This window comes from Hypanus sabinus, chromosome X1 (assembly GCF_030144855.1).
Source record: "Hypanus sabinus isolate sHypSab1 chromosome X1, sHypSab1.hap1, whole genome shotgun sequence".
Taxonomy (NCBI): Eukaryota; Metazoa; Chordata; class Chondrichthyes; order Myliobatiformes; family Dasyatidae; genus Hypanus; species Hypanus sabinus.
Window position 1 is genome coordinate 13,939,357 of NC_082738.1, and position 25,235 is coordinate 13,964,591.

The 25,235-nt window shown below is 43.4% G+C and overlaps 1 protein-coding gene across 8 annotated transcripts in view; it reads right to left on the bottom strand.

Annotated features, from left to right (window-relative positions):
- LOC132384607 (polypeptide N-acetylgalactosaminyltransferase 6-like) overlaps window positions 1-25,235 on the bottom strand; it is a 77,240-nt gene that overhangs the window by 34,256 nt on the left and 17,749 nt on the right. For 5 of the 8 annotated variants that reach the window (XM_059955860.1, XM_059955855.1, XM_059955854.1 and 2 more), the window contains 3 exons: window positions 21,095-21,216; window positions 2,360-2,930; window positions 1,528-1,700 (listed from right to left, as the gene is read on the bottom strand). In XM_059955860.1, the coding sequence (XP_059811843.1) occupies window positions 1,528-1,700; window positions 2,360-2,850 (664 nt within the window). In that variant the 5' untranslated portion in view covers window positions 2,851-2,930; window positions 21,095-21,216. The remainder of the gene's footprint in view (window positions 1-1,527; window positions 1,701-2,359; window positions 2,931-21,094; window positions 21,217-25,235) is intronic. The other 3 variants (XM_059955859.1, XM_059955858.1, XM_059955861.1) reach the window with 2 other exon arrangements.

Below are 25,235 nucleotides of genomic sequence, written 5' to 3' on the forward strand. Positions count from 1 at the left end.
ATTTTGTCAAGTGAATGGAAAGGCAGCTGGGCTCGGGGGGGGCGGGGCGGGGGAGAGGAACAGGAAATCAGTGGGACATTAACTGTCCAAAAGCAATCATTTCTCTACACCCCAGAGATCAAAGTGCATCCAGTTTCATCTCAACTCAGAAAGGGGAAAGGAATCTGGCTGCTATTGTTTAACATGTGAAATTACTGGAGCTTAATTTTAGTCACATACAATATTTGCATAACAGCCAGGGAGGTGGGGTGCATTACAGCAATAAGTTAGGCTGCGGTGGGGAATGTTGGGCTCTGTTTCCCCCCCAGCCCTTGCTGCTATACAAGCTTTGTCCTTTATCTGCTGCTGATAAAATACAAAGCCCACAGTGAACACTGAATCAGTCTTTTTTTCAATACATTTCAGCTTTTTATCTACGCACAGAAACAAGATCCAACTCCAACCCAAATGGGAACATTCCATCTATTGCTCTGGGGTGGATATGTTTATAATAGAGAGGGGAAGGTTTTCACAATTTGTGCAGAAGACTTGGACAGGGGTGCCGGGGTGGTGATGGGGGGTGCTGGACCAGGGGCAAAATTAAAAGGACGGGATGTGCAAAGAACAAGTTTAAAGCAGAGAATTACAATACTCGGCGGTTCTGCTACCTGAAACTCCTATGCTGCGGTAATAATCATAGTCCCACTGTAGAGCGGTCATGTGGCAAATGCTATGCAAACTGAGGATGATGATAACCATGATGAAAAATAAAAGAATACTTCCACTTTTTGCAGCTGTGACCAGTAGCAGGAAGTTGGTTGGGGGCGGGTTGAAGCAGAGATAGAGAAGCTATTCGCTCGTACAGAGTGAGAAGCCAAACGCATTTTGAGAGAAAGAACCGAGCTAAATTGTTAAGCTTTTAACAAAGGGAAAATCAGGTATGGGTCATGAATAAGGAGAGAAATAAAGAAGCTAGAGCCATGAAATAAGCAAACCCCTGGGGTTTTATACATGCAGGTACACAACACCCAAGCATGAACCATGTCTGATAGGCAAAGACCCGCCAATCTGTCTCATATCTTAATCATTGCTTAAACATCAAGCTGCAGCTAGAGTAGTGGACACTTCAGCAAGGGTAACTGCAGTAGAAATCACTAGGATTTTACAGAGATGAGGGGTTACATTTACAAAAGACTTAAAATTGGAACTACCCTCTACCCCAACTGAAGCCAAGAAAGTCGAGCAGAAACTGGGTACAATCAACTAACAAGAGGCCAGAAGGTCACTGGTGGGATCTTCCCAATTTGTATGGCTTAGTCCTATGCCAGTTACCCACTGACCCACTAGGGAATCTGCCAGTGCCATGATTTGATTAGGGGCTTTAAGTGCCTGGCATATATTTCAGTCATGGGATTATGATCATATACTGTATGTATGAATCAACTCAGTAAGATTATCATCAGGTTTTTTTTAAATTTATTTTTTTCTAAACTCAAACACAAGGCACTTTAAATGCAGCAGTGTTCTCTGGTTATTAAAAAAACTCACCATCTGTGCTGGCATCATCCACTAATAGGATTTCCTTCAGGAGTATGGCTGGGGACGTATGCATCACACTATAGACGGTCCTCAGCAAGGTGGACCAGGCCTCATTGTGGAACACTATAATCACACTGGTTGAAGGCAGAGGAGGACAACGCCTGAACCTCTGTTCAATACACCTGCACAAAGCAAAACAAAAAGAGTTGAGAGATCTTAGCCTACAGAATGCTTTTAAAGTATCCAAGTGCAAGTATTGAATTTACTCCAAGAAGTCTGCACCACATAGATTGAAAAAAAAATTGCCTCTTCAAGATGGGACAGTTTTTGTGGAGTCTAAGGAGTTGAAAACAAGGAGAAATAAGAAAAGCTTTTGCAAAGTAAATTAGGTTGGGATCCTGGCTTCAGAGAGAGGAGTCCCCCTTTAATCTGCAGAATATTTTCTGAGAAGGGAAAGGTTGGGCTCATCCACCAGAAGTTTCTATTTGTTGGCCAGTCTGATAGAATTGACTTTGACCCATCCATTGGTTTCAAAGGTCCTACAGGAAAAAAGCTTGGTGGTCTCCTTGGTCAGAATGGGTCAACAGCAGTAATCCATCCCCATTTGGAATGTGTATGCAGGAGTTGTTGGGGGGGGGGGGGGGGTTGCAGGACAAGTTATTTTGCACTAATAGGATACTTTGAGATATCAGGCTATATACTCCAGATTGACTTTTTTTGTATCTTGCTTAAAGTTGAAACTGAGTTCCTAAATTGCTAACTTTTCCATTTGCCAGCTATTAACCAAACAAACATCCCTCCCCATAAAAGCTCTTCACAATAGAAATGTGAAATAACCTACTCTGGAGGTCGTGTGTCTGGTCCCAGGCTCCTGTGCAAGGAGATGCGGTCACTGGCATAGGCGTTGAAACAATGCTTTTCAAAACCACGGTCTTTCTCCTTTTGCTGTTCTGGGGAGAGATTATCCGTATGAAAAGCCTTTGCATCAGCACCAGGTGCATTCGGATCTTCAGGAGGGCGAGGAAGGAAACTCTTCAGTTCTGCTGCAGTGTAAAATCCCGGTAAACAGTTCTTGTTGTCATCAGCAGCCTCTTGGCCTCGATCTGGAGCAATGATCTGAAACTTGGGCATTGAATCTCGGATATTGTTCACTGCTCCAAACATAATTCCCAGCATTTTGTCTTTCCTGCCTGTTAAGTCCCTAAACCAAGATTCATCCTTTGGGCTCTGTTTGACTACATCTCTTTGGAGTATGAATAAAAATATCATAAATATTATACTGACCATAGCAAGTTTTGCTGGACCAAATCGTTTCCTAAAAAATAGCCTCATAGTTTCTGATATCTTATGGTTTTATTCACAACGAAGGCGGCCACTCCATTAATCAGTTTTGAGAGTTCTGATGCATGGATCTGAAATTAAAAAAAAGCTCATTTGCTTCAATGTTAAAAGACATGACAAGCCTTCCAAACCTTAATCTTCTCCCTTCTTACCTCAAGTGTATGAATAACTGGCATGATTGTGGCCAGTCCTGTGTGCAACAGTGTAGGGAGGTAAATGTATGTACTTATTTCTCCAGTCTGCACTATGAACTCCAAAAGACAAACTTGACTGCATTAAAGATGCAATTCGATTTGCCTTACATACAGTGCACCATACCAGGAATGATAACATGTTACACAAAATAATTAACTGCACAGTTAGTCATGGTCACTGCAGCTGTAACGGAAGCCCTGGTTAACCATCTTAGGTAACAGAGTAAAATAGTTCAATACACCTGCACAAAGCAACACGTTTGAATTCATCTTAATTTTCAAAAGGCCTGCAGTCAGGTACCCTAAAACATGAAAATAAATATGGTTAAAGCGAATGGAACCGTCGGCAAAATGGATTGCTAGATGACTGCAATGCAAATTGGGAGTCTAGAGGTTGCTATTTACAGCAAGAACATGGTGACCAGTGCTGGGACCATTGCAGTTCACACTGTTACATTAATGATTTAGACTCTAGACTCAAAAGCACTTTTTAAAATTTCCAAATACTATCAGATTGGGGACAGTCGTCATTATCAAGGTTGATTGCAACAAATCATAGGAGGGCACAATAAACTTGCATAGTAGACAGAGGAAGTTCAACACAGATCTATGTGAGGCAGTACATTTTGGCCAGGGGAATGGAGGAGGTCACTTATTACTCAAATGACTACAGCCCACATGAGGAGCTACGATCTCAAAGGACAAATGCACCAATGACTAAGAGTTGCACAGTTAACAAGAACAAACAAAAACAAGAAAATCAAGTATTCAGGTTTATTTCAGGGGACAGAAATGAAAAGTGAGTATTAAACCTGTATTGAGCCTTAGCTTGAGCACCCTAATGGGACTTGATCGTTCAGGTTACCATTTTTATACAATAAAGGACAGATGCACTGGAGCTGGTGCAGAGAATACTCCCAAGGATAATGCTAGAAATGTGAAGGTATATACAAGGATGAACCTGGGAAAAGTTGGCCTAATCAATCATGATATAAGTGTGAGGTGCTACATTTTGGTAGGACTAATCAAAATAGGACATACATGGTAAATGGTAGGGCATTGAGGAATGCAGTAGAACAGAGTGATCTAGGAATAATGGTGCATAGTTCCCTGAAGGTGGAATCTCATGTGGATAGGGTGGTGAAGAAAGCTTTTGGTATGCTGGCCTTTATAAATCAGAGCATTGAGTATAGGAGTTGGGATGAAATGTTAAAATTGTACAAGGCATTGGTGAGGCCAAATTTGGAGTATTGTGTACAGTTCTGGTCACCAAATTATAGGAAAGGTGTCAACAAAATAGAGAGAGTACAGAGGAGATTTACTAGAATGTTAACTGGGTTTCAGCACCTAAGTTACAGAGAAAGGTTGAACAAGTTAGGTCTCTATTCATTGGAGTGTAGAAGGTTGAGGGGGGACTTGATAGAGGTGTTTAAAATTATGAGGGGGATAGATAGAGTTGATGTGGATAGGCTTTTTCCATTGAGAGTAGGGGAGATTCAAACAAGAGGACATGAGTTTAGAGTTAAGGGGCAAAAGTTTAGGGGTAACACGAGGGGGAACTTCTTTACTCAGAGAGTGGTAGCTGTGTGGAACGAGCTTCCAGTAGAAGTGGTAGAGGCAGGTTCGATATTGTCATTTAAAAAAAAGTTGGATAGGTAGATGGACAGGAAAGGAATGGAGGGTTATGGGCTGAGCGCAGGTCGGTGGGACTAGGTGAGAGTAAGCGTTCGGCATGGACTAGAGGGGCCGAGATGGCCTGTTTCCATGCTGTAGTTGTTAAATGGTTATACGATCTTCAAAACAATGTATGATTTTAATGGAGTGGATACATAGAGAACATCTGTACACATGGGGAAGAACAGAGGCCATCATTATAAGACAACCACAAAGTTATCAAATAGGGAAGTCGGAAGAAATCTATTTACCTTAAGAGTGGTGAGAATGTGGAACTTGCTACCACAGGGTGTGGGTGAAGTGAATAGTACAGATGCATTTAAAGGGAGACCACACATGAAAATGAGGGTGTACACAGCAGGGAGCATGCACACTGGCTAAACTGGGTCACAGTGAAAGCTCTCACTGGTTCCCAGTCTTCTTTCAGCTCTAAATGCCACTTTATTGTGACTACACAAAAGGAGGTCCTTCAAGTCCATCAGGTTTCTTCATTCTCTGACTCCACTTCGATTCTGTTTATCATTAAGCCACACCAAGTAGCAGTGGCCAATTAAGCACACCCTAGGGATGTGGAAAGAAATGAACATCACATGGTCATGGAGAGAACATAGAAACTCCATTTAAGCAACATCTGAGGTCAAGATCGAACCCAAGATCCTAGAATTGTGAGGCAGCCACATAAATTCTTGCATTACCATGCCACCTTTAAATAAGTACAGTGTTGGGCTTAGAAATAGATGCCCGGTATGACCCAATCCAAGCAGGTATTCTTCATGTAATCCAAGACAACATGCTAGTAGGTGGTTTATCCAAATGTGGGCAGTTAGTGGGGAGTGAGCCAAACTCTCTTCACTTGACATCCATAGAAACACACTTTATTATGGAATCGACAGATCATAGGTCTGAAGATGGATTGGGCAGCAAGATTGATCAGCTGTGACAATGAATAGTTGAGCAGCTTTATGACCCTACAATCTATTCCTGCTTATGTTCTTCAGATGGAAATTTAGCTGTCCCAGACAGGATTGATCAGAGTCCATCTGCAATATACATTTACCAATTGAATTCTTTCCATTAGTAATTGAAACGAAGGGCAGAGAACATGGCAGCCATTTACACCAAACAACACAAACTCGCGTCCATTCCGAACAAGAAATGCCTTCACTTTCTCCTCAATGAAGACTTTTGCAGTTGAATACTTCACTTAGTCCATTCATTTGTGCTGAACTCAAACCCAGGTCCAAGAAGATGAAGGTAGCTGAAAAGTGACAAAAAGCTCAACAAAATGCATGTCCTAACATCACGTCAGCAGCAGTGAATAAACGGTGATAAGAGAAAGGTATCTTTCATTAGCAAGAGTAGCATCCCTCTACCCCTGCCACTGCTGTGAATGGAACAGTAATCTATAGATGTTCCCCCATCGTTACATTATTACTCTACATAAATCAAATGAACTTGCCTACCAGGGTTTCTTGTTCACTTCAAGTTAACAGAAAATCTCTCAGTTGAACCATGAAGGCCAAAATCAAGAGTTTAATTTATTTACAAGATAATTAACCAGCTACAGAAGCATTATACTTGCACTAAACAAGTAAGGTGAAATCTTTACTGTTTGTTATAAGCTTCTGACAATGTTGTGGTCACTGAAGTCCTTCAGAGAAGGAATTCTGCCCAGTCTGGAACATGTGACTCCACATTCACCAACCTAGTTCACTCTCAACTGGCCTCAGAAATTCTCTGGGGTAGCACATTTAATAGAGCTGCTGTCTCACCACTCCAGCAGTGCGGGTTCAATTCCATTTTTCTGCTTTTCCAAAAGGAGGTTTATTCAGGGATTACAGGGTCACATTCATACAACATTAGGGTACTTCACGGAACACACTGTTTAAAAATTTCATATGTAACATGGCCATTACTATCTAGATCACACTTGAGCACCTTTGGTGCCCACCACTCCTGGAAATCCCCTATTGTACCAAGGGTGCTGCATGCTCCTTCTCCAGACACGGACAGAGGTGCAGGCAATTGACTCGGGCAGAACCCTCCACTGCCCACTGCCTGGACCACTAAATGGTCACCTTGACTAGGCCCAGGAGCAAATCTACCCAAACAACCCACCCTCTCTGGAGTGGCTGTCCAAAGATCAGAAGCATGGGGCTGAACCAATACACCACGGCTGTCACGGACTTTATAAAAACAGCTGTGGATGAGTGTGGCCCCACAAAATCATTGAGAGTCTTCCCCAACCAGAAGCCCTGGAGGAACCAAGAGATCCGCAATCTGCTGAGGGCCAGATCAGTGGGGTTCAGGTCTGGTGACCAAGTAATAAACAAGAGGTCCAGAAAGCCATCTCACATGTGGAGGCAATTCCGGACCAAACTTGAATCACTGAAGGATGTTCAACAGCAGTGGTAGGGCCTGAATGCCATCACCTCCTACAAAGTGAAACCGAGTGACAAAGGTTGCTCCCAGATGAACTCGATGCCTTTTATGCTCAGTTTGACCATCAAAACACGGACCTGTGATTTCAGTCTCTGAGGCTAACATAAGAGCATCCTTCAGGAGGGTGAACCCACGAGAAGCATCCGGCCCAGACAGGGTACCTGGCCAAGTACTGAAGACCTGTGCTGATCAACTGGCTGGAGTGTTCACCAATACCTTTAGCCTCTCTCTCCAGCAGTCTGAGGTACCTATCTAGTTCAAGCAGACTTCAATTATACCAATGCCCAAGAAGAATGTGGTAACCTGCCTCATTGACTAATGTCCAGTAGCACTTATATCCAGTGTGAATATCTGGACAGCGATGATGCATATGTCAAGATGCTCTTCATTCAAAACTATAAGAACATAAGAAATAGGAGCAGGAGTAGGCCATCCGGCCCATTGAGCCTGCCCCGCCATTCAATAAGATCGTGGCTGATCTGTCCGTAAACTCAGCTCCATCTACCTGCCTTTTCCCCATAACCCTTAATTCTCCTACTATGTAAAAACCTATCGAACTGTTTCTAAATATATTTAGTGAAGAAGCTTCAACTGCTTCCCTGGGCAGAGAATTCCACAGATTCACCACTCTCTGGGAAAAACAGTTTCTCCTCATCTCCATCCTAAATCTCCCCAGAATCTTGAGGCAATGTCCCCTTGTTCTAGTCTCACCTACCAATGGAAACAACTTTCTTACTTCTATCTTATCTATCCCTTTCAAAATTTTGTATGTTTCTATAAGATCCCCTCTCATTCTTATTAATTCCAGAGAGTATAGTCCCAGGCAACTCAATCTCTCCTCCTAGGTTAACTCCTTCATCCCTGGAATCCTCTGCACTGCCTCCAAAGCCAATATATCCTTCCTCAAGTAAGGAGACCAGAACTGCACACAGTACTCCAGGTGCGGCCTCACCAGCACCCTGTACAGTTGCAGCATGACCTCCCTGTTCCTGAATTCAATCCCTCCAGCAATGAAGGCCAACATTCCGTTTGCCTTCTTGATAGCCTGTTGTACCTGCAAGGCAACTTTTTGCAATTCATGAACAAGCACTCCCAAGTCCCTCTGCACAACAGCATGCTGCAAAACTAATCAATAAGCTTTAAGACCTTGGCCTCAATTCCTCCTTGTGGACCTGGATTCTCAATTTCCTCATGGATTGACAATATCATCTCCTCTACAATTTCCCTCACCGAGGCTGTGTGCTTAACTACTTGCTCAATCCTTATGACTGTGAGGCTAAACACAGCTACAATGCCATATATAAATTTGCCGACAACACCACTGTCATTGGCTGAATCAAACATGGTGATGAATCAGCATATAGAAGGGAACTTAAAATCTGGCTGAGTGGTGCCACAACAATAACCACTCACTCAATGTCAGCAAGACTAAGGAGCAGATTATTGACTTTAGGAGAAGGAAACTAGAGGTCCATGAGACAGTCCTCATCAGGGGATCAGAGATGGAGAGGGTCAACAACTTTAAACACCTCAGTGTTATCATTTCAGAGGACCTGTCCTGGGTCCAGCATGCAAGTGTTATTATGAAGAAAGCACAGCAGCACCTCCACTTTCTTAGAAGTTTGTAAAGATTTGGCATGACATCTAAAACTTTGACAAACTTCTATAGATGTGCGGTGAAGAGTATGTTGACTGGCTGCATCACAGCCTGATATGGATACACCAATGCCCTTGAACGGAAAATCCTGCAAAAGGTAGTAATCCTACAAAAGCCCAGTCCATCACGGGTAAAGTCCTCCCACCATTGAGCACATCTACACAAAGCGCTGTCAGGGGAAAGCAGCATCCATCATCCTCACCCCCCAGGCATCAGGAAGGAGGTACAGGAGCCTCAGTACCCACAGCACCAGGTTCAGGAACAGTTATTAACCCTTTACCATTGGGCCCCTGAACCAGAGGGGATAAATTCACTTGCCCTATCATTGAACTGTTCTGACAACCTATGGACTCACTTTCACAGGCTCTTCATCTCAAGTTATCAATATTTACTGCTTATTTATTATGTTTTTTTCTTTTTCTTTTTGTATTTGCACAACTTGTTGTCCTTTGCACACTGGTTGTTATTTGTCCTGCTGAGTGTGTCTTTCATTGATCCTATTGTGTGATTGCCCACAAAAAAAATCTCAGGGTTGTATATGGTGACATAAATTTACTTTGTACTTTGAAATGCAGTGGGTTCAATCCTGACCTCAGGTGATGTCTGAAACATAGAAAACCTACAGCACAATACAGGCCCTTCGGCCCACAAAGTTGTGCCGAACATGTCCCTACCTTAGAAATTACTAGGTTTACCCATAGCCCTCTATTTTTCTAAGCTCCATGTACCTATCTAAAAGTCTCTTAAAAGACCCTGTCATATTCGCCTGCACCACTGTCGCCGGCAGCCCATTCCATACACTCACCACTCTCTGCATAAAAAACTTACCCCTGACATCTCCTCTGTACCTACTCCCCAGCACCTTAAACCTGTGTCCTCTTGTGGCAACTATTTCAGCCCTGGGGAAAAGCCTCTGACTATCCACACGATCAATGCCTCTCATCATCTTATACACCTCTATCAGGTCACCTCTCATCCTCCATCGCTCCAAGGAGAAAAGGCTGAGTTCGCTCAACCTATTCTCATAAGGCATGCTCCCAATCCAGGCATCATCCTTGTAAATCTCCTCTGCACCCTTTCTATGGTTTCCACATCCTTGAGGTGACCAAAACTGAGCACAGTACTCCAAGTGGGGTCTGACCAGGGTCCTATATAGCTGTAACATTACCTCTCAGCTCCTAAATTCAATTCCACGATTGATGAAGTCCAATACACTGTATGCCTTCTTAACCACTGAGTCAATCTGCGCAGCTGCTTTGAGCGTCCTATGGACTCGGACCCCAAAATCCCTCTGATCCTCCACACTGCATGTGACTGCACAAGTTTCTCCTGTGGGCTCCCGTTTTGTCTCACATCCCAAAGAAGAGCGGGCTGGTAGATCAACTGGCCACTGTAATTTCCTCATTATCAAGGTGGCTTGATAGAAACATAGGGAGAATCACTTAGAGAGAAAAACTACTATGGGAACAGGATTGCTCTGTAGGCCAGCACAAACCCAATGGGCCAAATGGCCTCTAATGTGTGGAAACATAATCATCGGTCATGTCTGCATCTTGTGAACAAATTTAATTCCAGGCAGTTATTTCAGCCATCTCATACAACACGAGGCAGGAAACTACAAGATTACTGGAAGTTCTCACAACGTAATTGACAAAACCACTTAAGGACCATTTGAAAAGAAATAGAACTGAAAGTGATCCTCCCTTGAATCTGAGCAGAATGGACCTGAACTCACTGGGATTTAGAACAACGATAGGTGAGTTAACTGAGTCACATGACTTCGAGGCTGCCTGAGAGTATAGATGCTGAGTGGAGGCCCCTCCTCTAGAGGAACTCCACAGTCAGGTGCATGATTATAGAGCAAGATGTAGAGGAGAGGGAACTTATTCTGAGGATTATAAATCTTTGGAATTCCCAGAAAGGCAGAATCATTCGAGACTGACACAGATAGATTTTTGGATCGAGGCAACGTTGGGATTTGGGGGAGGAAGATAAAATGGACAGGGAAGTAGAAGCACTGCTAAACATCTGATCGTTTAGCAGTGGAGCAACCATAAACCTACTCTTGCTCGTATATTATGCCATTCTTATTTATGTGCAAAATAAATTATTTCAAGAAAATAAATAATCTAGTGGTCAAAATTAATCTTTGAAACATGGAAACCAGATAGGGCAGATTACACAGTAGAATCACAAATATTTTAGGCAGATTTGGTGCTAGCTTCTCCCGTTACAGACTAATACCTTTCAAAACCAAATATGATCCACATTACTCAGCAATTAAATTAATTTTAAAAAACCCTTCTCTCTGATTGACACAATAGTGCTTATTTAAATGAATAGCCCCAGCCACCTGCCCCTCACATCTTGAGACAGTATTCCTATAAACAGTCAGCTGTCAACTAAAGTAACTCCTATGCTGCACTGAATTTATAGGGTTAATGTGCCAAGAACAGTTTCCAGGCTCTCAGATTTACAAATGTCATTCAACTCTGAGCTTTTACAATGAAATGTCAACAAATACACTCAAAAATTTCTATAGTTGTACTGTGGAGAGCATTCTGACAGGCTGCATCACAGTCTGGTATGGGGGGGGGGGGGCTACTGCACAGGACCAAAAGAAGCTGCAGAGGGTTGTAAATCTAGTCAATAGATAATAGGTGCAGAAGTAGACCATTTGGCCCTTCGAGCCTGCACCGCCATTCTGCGATCATGGCTGATCATCTACTATCAATACCCGGTTCCTGCCTTGTCCCCATATCCCTTGATTCCCCTGTCCATAATATATCTATCTAGCTCCTTCTTGAAAGCATCCAGAGAATTGGCCTCCACCATCTTCCGAGGCAGTGCATTCCAGACCCCCACAACTCTCTGGGAGAAGAAATTTTTCCTTAACTCGGTCCTAAATGACCTACCCCTTATTCTCAAACCATGCCCTCTGGTACTGGACTCTCCCAGCATCTGGAACATATTTCCTGCCTCTATCTTGTCCAATCCCTTAATAATCTTATATGTTGCAATCAGATCCCTTCTCAATCTCCTTAATTCCAACATGTACAAGCCCAGTCTCTCTAACCTCTCTGCGTAAGACAGTCCAGACATCCCAGGAATTAACCTTGTGAATCTACGCTGCACTTCCTCTACAGCCAGGATGTCCTTCCTTAACCCTGGAGACCAAAACTGTACACATTACTCCAGGTGTGGTCTCACCAGGGCTCTGTACAAATGCAAGAGGATTTCCTTGCTCTTGCACTCAATTCGCTTTGTAATACATGCCAACATTCCATTAGCCTTCTTCACTGCCTGCTGCACTTGCTCAATCACCTTCAGTGACTGATGAACAAGGACTCCTAGATCTCTTTGTATTTCTCCCTTACCTAACTATACACCATTCAGATAATAATCTGCCTTCCTGTTCTTACTCCCAAAGTGGATAACCTCACACTTATTCACATTAAACATCATCTGCCAAGTATCTGCCCACTCACCCAGACTATCCAAGTCACCCTGAATTCTCCTAACATCCTCATCACGTCACACTGCCACCCAGCTTAGTATCATCAGCAAACTTGCTGATGTTATTCTCAATGCCTTCATCTAAATCGTTGATGTAAATCGTAAACAGCTGTGGTCCCAATACCGAGCCCTGTGGCACCCCACTAGTCACCACCTGCCATTCCGAGAAACACCCATTCACCTTTACCCTTTGCTTTCTATCTGCCAACCAGTTTTCTATCCATGTCAATATCATCCCCCCAATGCCATGATCTCTGATTTTACCCACCAATCTCCTATGTGGGACCTTATCAAATGCCTTCTGAAAATCGAGGTACACTACATCCACTGGATCTCCCCCATCTAACTTCCTGGTTACATCCTCGAAAAACTCCAATAGATTAATCAAGCATGATTTGCCCTTGGTAAATCCATGCTGGCTCGGCCCAATCCTATCACTGCTATCTAGATATGCCACTATTTCATCTTTAATAATGGACTCTAGCATCTTCCCCACTACTGATGTTAGGCTGACAGGATGATTGTTTTCTCCCTCCCTCCTTTCTTAAAAAGTGGGATAACATGAGCCATTCTCCAATCCTCAGGAACTGATCCTGAATCTAAGGAACATTGGAAAATGATTACCAACGCATCCGCAATTTCCAGGGCCACCTCCTTTAGTACCCTAGGATGCAGACCATCTGGACCTGGGGATTTGTCAGCCTTCAGTCCCATCAGTCTACTCATCACCGTTTCCTTCCTAATGTCAATCTGTTTCATTTCCTCTATTACCCTATGTCCTTGGCCCATCCATACATCTGGGAGATTGCTTGGGTCTTCCCTAGTGAAGACAGATCTAAAGTACTTATTAAATTCTTCTGCCATTTCTCTGTTTCCCATAACAATTTCACCCAATTCATTCTTCAAGGGCCCAACATTGTCCTTAACTTTCTTCTTTCTCTTCACATACCTAAAAAAGCCTTTGCTATCCTCCTTTATATTCCTGGCTAGCTTGCGTTCGTACTTCATTTTTTCTCCCCATATTGCCTTTTTAGTTAAGTTCTGTTGTTCCTTAAAAATTTCCCAATCATCTGTCCTCCCACTCACCTTAGCTCTATCATATTTCCTTTTTTTTAATGCTCTGCAGTCTCTGACTTCCTTTGTCAACCACTGTGGCCCCTTTCCCCCCTTTGAATCCTTCCTTCTCTGGTGGATGAACTGATTTTGCACCTTGTGCATTATTCCCAAGAATACCTGCCATTGCTGTTCCACTGTCTTTTCTGCTAGGATATCCGTCCAGTTAACTTTGGCCAGCTCCTCCCTCATGGCTCCATAGTTTCCCCTGTTCATCTGCAACACTGACACCTCCGAGCTGCCCTTATCCTTCTCAAATGGCAGATAAAAGCTTATCATATTGTGATCACTACCTCCTAATGGCTCCTTTACTGCAAGATCGCTTATCAAATCCTGTTCATTACATAAGACTAAATCCAGAATAGCCTTGTCCCTGGTCGGCTCTCGTACAAGCTGTTCCAAGAATGCATCCCGTAGGCACTCTACAAACTCCCTATCCTGTGGTCCAGCACAAACCTGATTCTCCCAGTTCACCTGCATGTAAATCCCCCATAACTACTGCGACATTACCTTTGCCACATGCCAATGTTAACTCCCTATTCAACTTGCACCCAATATCCATGCTACTGTTTGGTAGCCTGTAGACAACACCCATTAGGGTCCTTTTGCCCTTACTGTTCCTCAGTTCTATCCACACAGACTCCACTTCTCCTGATCCTATGTCCCCCCTTGCAAAGGACTGAATCTCATTCCTCACCAACAGGGCCACCCCACCCCCTCTGTCCACATTTCTGTCCCTACGATAGCACGTATACCCTTGTACATTCATTTCCCAGGTCTGATCTCCCTGCAGCCATGTCTCCGTTATCCCAACAACATCATAGTTACCCATTCGCACCTGGGCTTTAAGCTCATCTGCCTTATTTCTGACACTTCGTGCATTCAGATATAGAATTTTTAGCCCATTTCTCCTCTCTCTGTTTGAATCGCTGCCTATTGTGCTTAACCCAGCTCCCCGAACTCCCATCGGGCTATACGCCCCTTCAATTTTGTTGTCCTTCCTAAATTTACTTATTCTTTCTGCACATTTAACTCCATGTTCAGCTTCATAGTCAGCTCCATCTTGGGCACTAGCCTACAAAATACCCAGGACATCTTCAGGGAGCGGTGTCTCAGAAAGGCAGTGTCCATTATTAAGGATCTCCAGTACCCAGGGCATGACCTTTTCTCACTGTTACCATCAGGTAGGAGATACAGAAGCCTGAAGGCACACACTCAGCAATTCAGGAACAGCTTCTTCCCCTCTGCCAGCCGATTCCTAAATGGGATGGGGATTCATTGCAGGAAAGCCTCACATCAGTGGTAGGGAAGCTACTAGAGAGAATTCTTAGGAATAGGATTTATGAGCATTTGTGCGCAGCACGTCATGCCATACTAACTTAATTGAGTTTTTTTGACAAGAGTAATTGATGAAGATTGAGCTGTAGGCATTGTCTACATGGATTTTATTAAGGCTTTTGACAAGGTCCCTCCTAGGAGGCTCATCCAGAAGATTAAGATGCATGGGGTCTGTGGTGAATTGGCTGTTTGGATTCAGAACAGGCTTACAATAGAAGACAGAGCGTGGTGATTGAAGGGACTTATTCTAGCTGGAGGTCTGTGGTCAGTGGTGTTCTGCAGGGTTCTGTACTGGGACTTCTGCTGTTTGTGATGTCTATAAATGACCTGGATGAAAATGTAGATGGCTGGGTTAGTAAGTTTGCAGATGTTACCAAGGTTGGTGGAGTTGTGGACAGTGTAGAAAACTGGGTAAAGAATGCAACAGGATATAGATCAGTTGCAGATATGGGCAGAGAAATGGCAGACGGAGTTTAACCCTGATAAATGTGAGGTGTTGCACCTTGGTAGGGCAAATGTAAAGAGACAATGTTAAGGGCAAGACCTTTCACAGTGTTGATGAGCAGAGAGATCTCGGGGTCCAAGTTCATAGTTCTTTGAAAGTGGTTGATATGGTGGTTAAGGAGCCATATGGAATGCTCGCCTTTATTAGTCGGGGCATTGAGTTCAAAAGTCAGGAGGTTATGTTGCGACTTTATAAAACTCTGGTGAGGCCATGTCTGGAGTATTGCATACAGTTCTGGACACCCCACTACAGGAAGGATATTGAGGCTTTGGAGAGGGTGCAGAAGAGGTTTAACAGAATGCTGCCTAATTTAGAGGGCGTGTGCTATCACGAGAGCCTGGACAAACTCGGGTTGTTTTCTCTGGAGTGGTAGAGGCTGAGGGGAGATCTGATAGAGGTTTATAAGATTATGAGAGGCACAGATAGACAAACAGTATCTTTTTCCCAGGGTTGAAATGCCTAATACCAATGGGCATGCAGGAGGAAATTTCAAAGGAGATGTGAGGGACAAGTTTTCTTTAAAAAAAACAGACATTGGTGTGTGGAATGCACGCCTGGGGTGGTGGTAGAGGCAGATACATTAGGGACTTGTAAGAGTCATTTACATATGCACGTGAATGGGGGCGGAAATGGAAGGAATTGGACATTGTGTAGGCAGAGGAGATTAGTTAGTTAGCCATTTGGTGGTTAATTTAATTGGTTCGGAAAAACATTGTGAGCTGAAGGGCCTGTTTTATGTTCTAAGGTGGACTTTGGCAGCAGAGTGATGCATTGGTTAGTGATGCCTTCTCAGCGACCCAGGTTTAATCTTGACCTTTGGCTGTTTTCCCTGTGACCCCACCCTAGGTTCTCTGAATACTGGCTGGTATAAAATGACTGGCTGGTATAAAATGACTGGTATAATTTTCCCCTAGTGTGGGTGGGTGATGGGAAAATCCGGATTGCCAAGAGCCAGCAGAAGATTGACTGAATGATCTCCTTCTGCATCAGGAGTAAATCTATAGATGAGAGATCAGCTATGATCATACTGAATGGCAAAGCAGGCATGAAGGGCTAAATGTCCTCTTCCCGCTTCTATTTCTTTTGCTCTCTCCACCTTTCTAGGGTGTCAAAAAGATTGAGAACCCCTGCTCAACATTCATCATGGACAGTTTGACTTTATTGGGCAGATTGCATTTGTGGCAGGCCTGTAGCCTGAAGATTTGCTTGGAGTTGAAATCACAGGTCCACTTCAGAATAGCTTTATTGAGCCATTTGTCATTGTTGGTCAGATTCTGCTCTCGATAGAATATCACTGGCAAAGAGTCCAGGTTGCTCTTCGCCATCACTGCACTTGTGGTTGCCATCAGGAATGGTTTACCCTTAAAAGAGAGACTCAATTATCATGGAATTATCACCATTCTCAGTGGTGATAGGAGAAGAGTGCTACTCTGACACATTCTCTTTGATGAATTTGTGTTGCTCAGTATATAAAGCACACAGGGAAGTCCTGCTCAGGAAAAGCTTCAGTGACGAGAGATTTGAAATAAAAAGATTGAGATTTTTATGTTAAAAAATTTAAAATATTCATGCATACATCATAGTTAAAGAGGGTTAGTTATAGTCACTGACAAATAAGTTGCAAGACTGCAAAGAAAATTTACACAAATCACAAGCCACAAGAGCAAACCTCAAGCAGTTTGGGATTCAAGAGCCCTGCGAAGAAGTTGTGAATGTGCAGAGACCAGTCATTTCCCACTCAAGAAGTGAAGAGAAATCAGTTCCTCCTCTTGCATCCCCACACTACAGCCAAGAAGATTCAGAATGGGGACCATTGTGACATCATTTGCTAATTCACAATGAATAACCCATTACAGCACCACTTTAGCAAAAGGCTGCATTGAGCATCCACAAGAGCAGTACTTATTTTTGGCAACAGGACTCCCTGGAATCAACACAAGGGAAAGTTACAAGGCTACAATTAACGTTTAGATAAATGACAAACCACAATAGCAAACCTCAGTTGCAAATGTTACTAAACATTGACCATTGAATATTACTATTACTATTCAGGACTGGGAACTGGTGCAGGGCTGAACTAAATAAAAAAGTTAGCCTGTCACTGTTAATCTTTCAAAGGACTAACGTTAGCAGTACTTGTGTGCAACCAGAATAGTCCTGGGACTCGGTGCTTTATCTTAAGCAATACAAACAAATTGCTGGAGGAACTCAGTAGGTCAGGCAGCATCCATGGAAGGGAAAAACAGTCAACATTTCAGGCCAAGACCCTTCATCAGGACTCACTTGATTTTCTTTTAAAGTACAATTATTTAAACTAATAAATGTTGCTTAAAAGCAAAGAATGTGGATGCAAGCATTGTATGCTGCTTAAATACAAGTCCAGAAATAATGGGTATTGTATTGCAAGGGACAACTACCCAATAGCTTCGGCCTTCAATACATAACAATTACTTTGCTTATTCCTTATCACATTTACAGGGCTTGCCAAGCTACTTGGGAAGTCATCAAGAATCGACTTGGGGCGCCACAGTAGCACAGCGGTTAGAGAAATGCTATTAAAGTTTGGGGGTCAGAGTTCAATTCCGACTTCATCTGTAAAGAGTTGGTACGTGCATGTTTCCTCCGGGTGCTCTGGTTTCCTCCCACAGTCCAAAAACTTAACAGTTAATAGGTTAATTGGTCTTTGTGATCAGGCTAGGGTTAAATCGATGGGTCGCTGGCAGCATGGCTCGAAGGACTGGAAGGGGTGTTACATCTCTAAATAAGAATAAAATGTATTCTGACCAGAATGACTTGATAGTCCACAAATTACAATGTACTACCTTGGTTGTTTGATTTTCAGCTTCCTAGTCCAGTATCAAAACCACTCTGACCACACCTGCATGATATCAAATTCTTCCCACCCGAGCACTTCTGAAAGAAGAATGGATTCTTTGATCCCCATCTAAAGGAGCTATTGTGTCGAATGAAACAGAAGTTGGATGAATTATTGAGTCAAGCACTGAGAGAAATGATTGACTGCTGAATGAGAATATAATAATTTCCAAGTTATTTCCTTAGCAGGCAACTTACTGGCTTAGGCATTTTGAGCTGAATAGGGAAACTTTGAAGAAGCTTTCCTCAGGTGCTGAGAATGTTTGTCACAGTGCAAAACATGGCAGTCGGCTGTGGAAGCAATAGGCCAACGGACCCTTTACCAGTGCTGCTCAATCTTCTCTCCTCTGGATACTCAACTTAATCAATTATCACTCCTCTGATGCATTGGGTTTCTGACTCTACAGGAGCCACAGAAACACAATGGGTTTTCACAAACCACAATAGCAAACCTCTCAGTTTGGGATTAACAATCCGTTACTTAAATGATATTTCTCCCCACCCCCCCACGGGGAAAAAAAGCTTTCCTATTGTAACAGTGTGCCTAACGTCAATAATAAGAGTATTCATCTTTGTAACGGAATCCTTCAACTCAGGGCACAGGTCAGAAAAGTGGTGGAACTCACTCTTTCTTTATCTAGGCGAAGGCAGCTTAACACCAGTCAAGACAATTGATCCCATCCAGGCTCCCTTGTTGGCATCCTAACCCCCATCTTACCTATTCTATTCACGACCTCCACCACAGGCACACCATCACTGCAATGTGTACCATGTCCAGAATGCATTACAGCAACTTGTCAAAGCTGTTCCTATGGCACCTCTCGAGCACATGGGGCCTACACAGGCAGCACCAACGCCAACTGCAGCTTCTCTCCAAGAGCACACAGCCCCGATCTGGAACTGCATTCCTGTTCCTTCGTTATCACTGAGTGTTACCCCAGTAGCATTGTCGGAGCATCTTCAGTGTAGTGACTCACTAAAACTGACCCATGGGGGGGGGGGGGGAGAGAAAGAGAGGGGTAAAGAGGAGAGGAGGCATGGAGATAGAGGGGGTGGGAGACAGAGGTGGGGAGGAGGAGGGAGAGAAGAATGTGATGTTTTATACTTCCCTCACCCCCTCCATCTTCGTGCCTTGCTGCCCCCCCCACCCAAAAGTGATAAAACAGACCTCTCCTGAACTATGTCTTAAGTGGCAGTGGTACACCTTTTACAATAGCAGGAACATTCACCTAGTGTCTTTCCCTATGTAGTTTCGATGGGACCGTGTCAGAGAGTCCCACACCCAATGACTGGTTTCACCATCCACAAAATATCAGTTGGAAGCTAAATTGTGTACAGGATTTATTTCCTGAAGGCTGGTTTTCATTTTAGTTTATCCATAATTTCAGAACTCCACAACGATCCCTGACATTCACCAGAAGGGCTTCAACAATTTAAGGCGGCAACTCATCACCATAAACCCATAAGATATAGGAACAGAATTAGGGTTGATCCTTCTCCCTCTCAGACCCAATCTCCTGCTTCCTCCCTGTATTCCTCATGCCCTGACTTACCAAGAAACTATCAACCTCCGCCTTAATTATCACCACCTTCGCCAGGGCAATTAGGGAGCCAACCTCTGGTGCTGTCTGTGCGGAGTTTGCAGGTGCCCCCCCCCAGTCTCGTCTCACACCCCAAAGACATGAGGTTAATAGGTTAAGCGGCTTTTGTAAATTGCTCTAGTGTATAGGTGTCTGGGCAGAATATGGTGAGAATAGCATGGGATTAGTGTAGGTGGTTGCCTGGTGTATTGCACAGACAGTGAATCAAAGGAGCCGTTTCCATTTGGTTTGATATTTAAGGATTGGCAATAAATGCTGACCTTGGCAGCAACGCCCACATCCTGTGAATGAATAATAATAATAAAAAAAGAAATTACATTGTGTGGTTATACATTGGTGTGGAAAGGATGTGGTGCTCATTACAATTCCAAGTTAGAAACATTTACAATGCCAGAAGGAAAAAACAAGTCCAGAAGCACGAGCAACATTTTGACTTGGGATCCCATGAGCTTCGCCCATCTACAGTGAATCTCCTACTTCAGAAAATAAATGACTTTAGACACTGCTCGTTTACAAGCAAGTTGAAGTCTTCAGCCAGCAGAGAGTATTTTGGAAGACGCTTTGCACAATGTTGATCAGGTAGAGACCCAATTCGTTCTGATCAGTTCTTGCTGCCAATCAAAGCAACAGGATGCATAAAAGATGGAATATACATTCCACGTCTCAAAGTAGAATTGATTCTCTTGTGCCCCTTTGAAAACACAAGAAATATAATTCCTTTATCCTGTTTGGCAACCACGTTGGAACCATGCAGTGAGCAGGGTATGGTCTGAACTTTGCAAGGAAAGTTATTTAAGAAAGAGACACAAAATTCTTGACCCTGCAAGGTGCAAAAACTTACCAAAATAGAATGAACTAGCTTGGTGTAATCTACTAAATGATTTAGCCTGGCACTAAACTAGCCAGATATTGAATAGGCACTATTATCTTCAAATATTGAAATAACTGGCACAGAGCCTGTTGGCTGAGGAACCTCACCTTAATGGGCATCTATTACAATAGTTGATGCATAATACCCACAAAAATTACAGGCAGAACACATCGTAATGTGACAGCAAGATCTCAAAGCATCGACTCCTTTCCAGAACATTTTCTTAGGCAGCAATTAATTGTCTAACTCATCATATATACACACAAGGGCATAGATGTATTTGAATACTTCAACTCAAGTCACTAATAAAGCTGGAAGAGAGGATTAAAGAGCATTACCTGGTTTAGCAGTTCTATTGGGCAGTTTCTCAAGGGCTGCAGCCTGCTAGCAGATCTGTAGTTACGTTACAAATCGTACATACAAAGTGGAAATCAAGATGAGGATCCTTACCGTGTACAATTTGTAGGTTTGTGAGGTAGCTGTTGGATATATCAGCATGCACAGGCTGCCTTGGACCTCATTTCCACCCAACTCCAGGCCCAAACTGACATTTTTCTGTTTCCAGTTCCGCCCTATTTTTAAAGAAACAAAATAAAAATACTCCGTTTCAAGAATATACTATCACCTTTTCCCATTAGTAATGTCTGTATCCTTGGACAAGGACTGGAGTCATTTCTGTTGCAGGATGCAAAAGCTGGAACATATCCATGCCAGAAATGTCTAAGCATATTAACTCTTTGAAGGCAGCTGCAGTACTTCTGTATCATCATGCAAAAATCCATTTGATCAGAAGTTGCGTTATTTAATAGGCTGGTAGCGCAGTCCCTTTGGGTCCTCTCATTAATTCCAGCCTGGACTAGATGGGATAAAACTCTCCGCACTAGTGGCTAAGTCATGACTATTGCAATCCCACTCTGCCTCCTGGCAGGCAAGTCTGCACAGCTGCCAAACACCAACATTAAATAGGCAACCTCATTCAGAGAGGCCATAAGTACTACTTCAGGAAATGGAGGCATTAGCTTCCAACAATTTGAATTTATCTTCAACACTATTTTGGGATCTGGGATGACTTGCTTTCTGTCAGGTTTTGTGGGGCCAGGCCGAGTGACAAGGCCAGTGGGGAACCGCAGACTCAACCACTCGACGGCTGAAGAATAAGGCAGCGTCTGGAGCACACAGATTCCCTGCTGAAGTTCCAAAGCATGGCAGAGAAATATTTGTGACGTGATCATTATCCAGTCTGGGAGGCAGAAGGCATGCCAGGGAATTTCAGAGACATTGTTGTTCTTCAACTGTCAGAAAGTCTTTTCAACCTCTTGCCAGGCCAGTGCAGTCCTGAGATTTTATCAGATAGTGTGTTACCACACAACAGTGTACTCAGGCAGAGACAAGAGCATACCTTACTGACATCATACCATCTTGTAATGGGGAAAATAGGGAAAAATCCTGATCTTCAGCTAATGGGCTTCTGTGCCAGTTATTTCAATGACTGACGGCTATTCAATGTCTGGTTAGTTGTACACCAGGCTGTCATTTGTACTGCCAGGGCCGTCAATAATACAGCATTCTTTTGGGTGGAGTAACATTAACTTAAAAGGTGCTCAACATGGTCTTATTGATCAACCAAATGATCTCCTACATTCTAATTGGATAGAAATAGATCCAATGCTCCCTTTCAATACACACAAGTGGCCCTGTTGTCTAAAAATAAAACCAAAATAAAGGGTTTAATTTGAGGAGAAAAAAGTGCAAGTTTCCCCCACATAGTCTAAACACTCAAAGTCAAAAGGCAACTTTCATGCTTTTTATTGAATAATCTGTTTACCAAGTAGAAGGCAAGTTAGAACTGGGAACTGTGCTCTTCCTCTGTCGCCTCCATCTCAGAACCCAATTCTTTGGCAAGCATTCCCCAACCCACACCAATGACCCCTCCTCCTGTCTCCAACCCACCCTCCTCTTCTTGAGCACTCAATTCTGGTTTCCTGCCTTCTCTGTACCATTTCATCTCTAATTGCTGACAAGACATCAACTAGTTTAACTTCTTGTTATCACCATGGATGTCAAAGTTCAGAGCAAATGATCAAAGAACATGTATGTCACCACATACAGCACTGAGATTCATTTTCTTGTAAGCATTCACAGTAGATACAATCAAAGACCACACCCAAAAGGGCAGACAAATGACTGGTGTGCAAAAGACAACAGCCGTGTAAATATAAAAGAAAATAAAAACAAATGCAAGCAATAATGAATATTAAGAACATGAGATGAAGAGTTGTTAAAAATTAGTCCTTAGCTTGTCTGAACATTTTAAATGATGGGGCAAATGAAGTTGAGTGAGATTATCCCCTCTGGTTCAAGAGCCTGATGGTTGAGGGGTAATATCTGTTCCTGAACCTGGCAGTGTGAGTCCTAAGACTCCTGTACCTTCTTCTGAATGGCGGTAGTGAGAAGTGAACATGACCTGGGTGTTGGGGGACCTTGACGATGGATGCTGCTTTCCTGTGACAATGGCCCGTGTAGATGTGCTCGGCTTTACCCATGATGGATTGGGTGTACCCACGACTTTTTGCAGGATTTTCCATTCAAGGGTACTGGTGCTTCTATACCAGGCTGTAATGCAACCAGTCAATCTACTCTCCATTGTGTATCTATAGAAGTTTGTCAAAGTGTTAGATGTCATGCTGAATCTTCACAAACTCCTAAGTAGAGGTGCTGCTGCGCTTTCTTCATAATTGCACTTACACCCTGAGCCCAGGAAGGGTCTTCTGAAATGTCAACTCTGAGGAATTTAAAGTTGCTGACCCTCTCTACATTTGATCCCCCCATGAGAATTGGCTCACAGACCTCAGGTTTCTTCCTCCTGAAGTCAATAACCAGTTCCTTGGTCTTGCTGACATTGAGTAAGAGGTTGTTGTTGTGGCACCACTCAGCCAGATTTTCAGTCTCCCTCTTATATGCTGATTCATCACCACCTTTGATTCGGCCTATGACAGTGGTATCGTCAGCAAATTTGAATATGCCATTGGAGCTGTGCTTAGCCACACAGTCATAGGTGTAAAATGAGCAGAACAGGGGGTTAAGTACACAGCTTTATGGTGTATCTGTGCTGATAGAGACCATGGAGCGGATGTTGTTGCCAATCGGAATTGGCTGAGGTCTGCAAGTCAGGAAATCAAAGATCCAATTACACAAGGAGATATTCAGACCAAGGTCTTGAAGCTTACTGATTAGTTTTGAGGGGATGATAGTATTGAATTCTAAGCTGCAGTTGATAAAGAGCATCCTGATGTATGCATCTCTGCTGTCCAGTCCCTTATACACATTTCTATTATACACAGAAATATATACTTCTGATTCCCACCAAGAAGGCCTTAAAACTTTCCGCTTCTTTCCCAACAACAGACTCAACCAGTTTCCTCTCCTCCATCTGGTGGAACTGGTCCTCACAATCAACAATTTTTCCTTTAACTCCTCCCATTTTCTTCAAAGTCAAGGTGCAGCCATGGGCACCCGTGTGGGCCCCAGCTATGCCTGCCTTCTCATTAGCTATGTGCAACAGTCCATGTTCCAAGCCTTTCCTGGTCAGGCTCCCAAATTCTTTCTACGCTACATTGACGGCTACATTGGTGCTGCTTCATGCACCTATACTGAGTTCATCAATTTTATCAACTTTGCCACCAACCTCCACCCTGCTCTTAAATTAACTTGGGCCATTTCTGACACCTCTCTCTCTCGATCTCTCTCTGTCTCCATCTCTGGAGACAAACTGTCAACCGATATCTTTTATAAACCTACCGATTCCCACAGTTATCTCGACTATACCTCTTCCCACCCTGTCTCCTGTAAAAATGCTATTCCCTTTTCTCAGTTCCTTCATCTCTATCACATCTGTTCCCAGGATTAGGTTTTCTATTCCAGGACATCAGAGATGTCGTCCTCCTTCAAAGTATGAGGTTATTGATGCTGCCCTCACCTGCATCTCCTCCATTTCCCAGACATCCCCACTCACCCCATCTTCCTCACCTTAACAGGAATAGAGTTTCACTTGTCCTCACCGACTGTCCCATAAGCCTTTCCACAGGGATCACTCCATATAACCATATAACCATATAACAATTACAGCACGGAAACAGGCCATCTCGGCCCTCCTAGTCCGTGCCGAACTCTTACACTCACCTAGTCCCACCTACCCGCACTCATCCCATAACCCTCCACTCCTTTCCTGTCCATATACCTATCCAATTTTACCTTAAATGACACAACTGAACTGGCCTCTACTACTTCCACAGGAAGCTCACTCCCTCTGTGATTCCCTTGTCCATTCATCCCTCTCCACTCATCTCCCTCCTGGCACTCATCCCTGAAAGCAGAAGTGTTACACCTGTCCATTCACATCCTCCCAAACCTCCATTCAGGGCTCCAAACAGTCCTTTCAACTGGGGTTGAGGAGGAGATAGAGAAAAAAAGGGTCAGCCATGATTGAATGGTGGAGCAGACTCGATGGGTCAGATGGCCAAATTCTGCTCCTTTGTCTTATGGCCTTAGGGAAAAATGGAATTTCCTGGTGGCCAACCATTTCAGTTCTTAT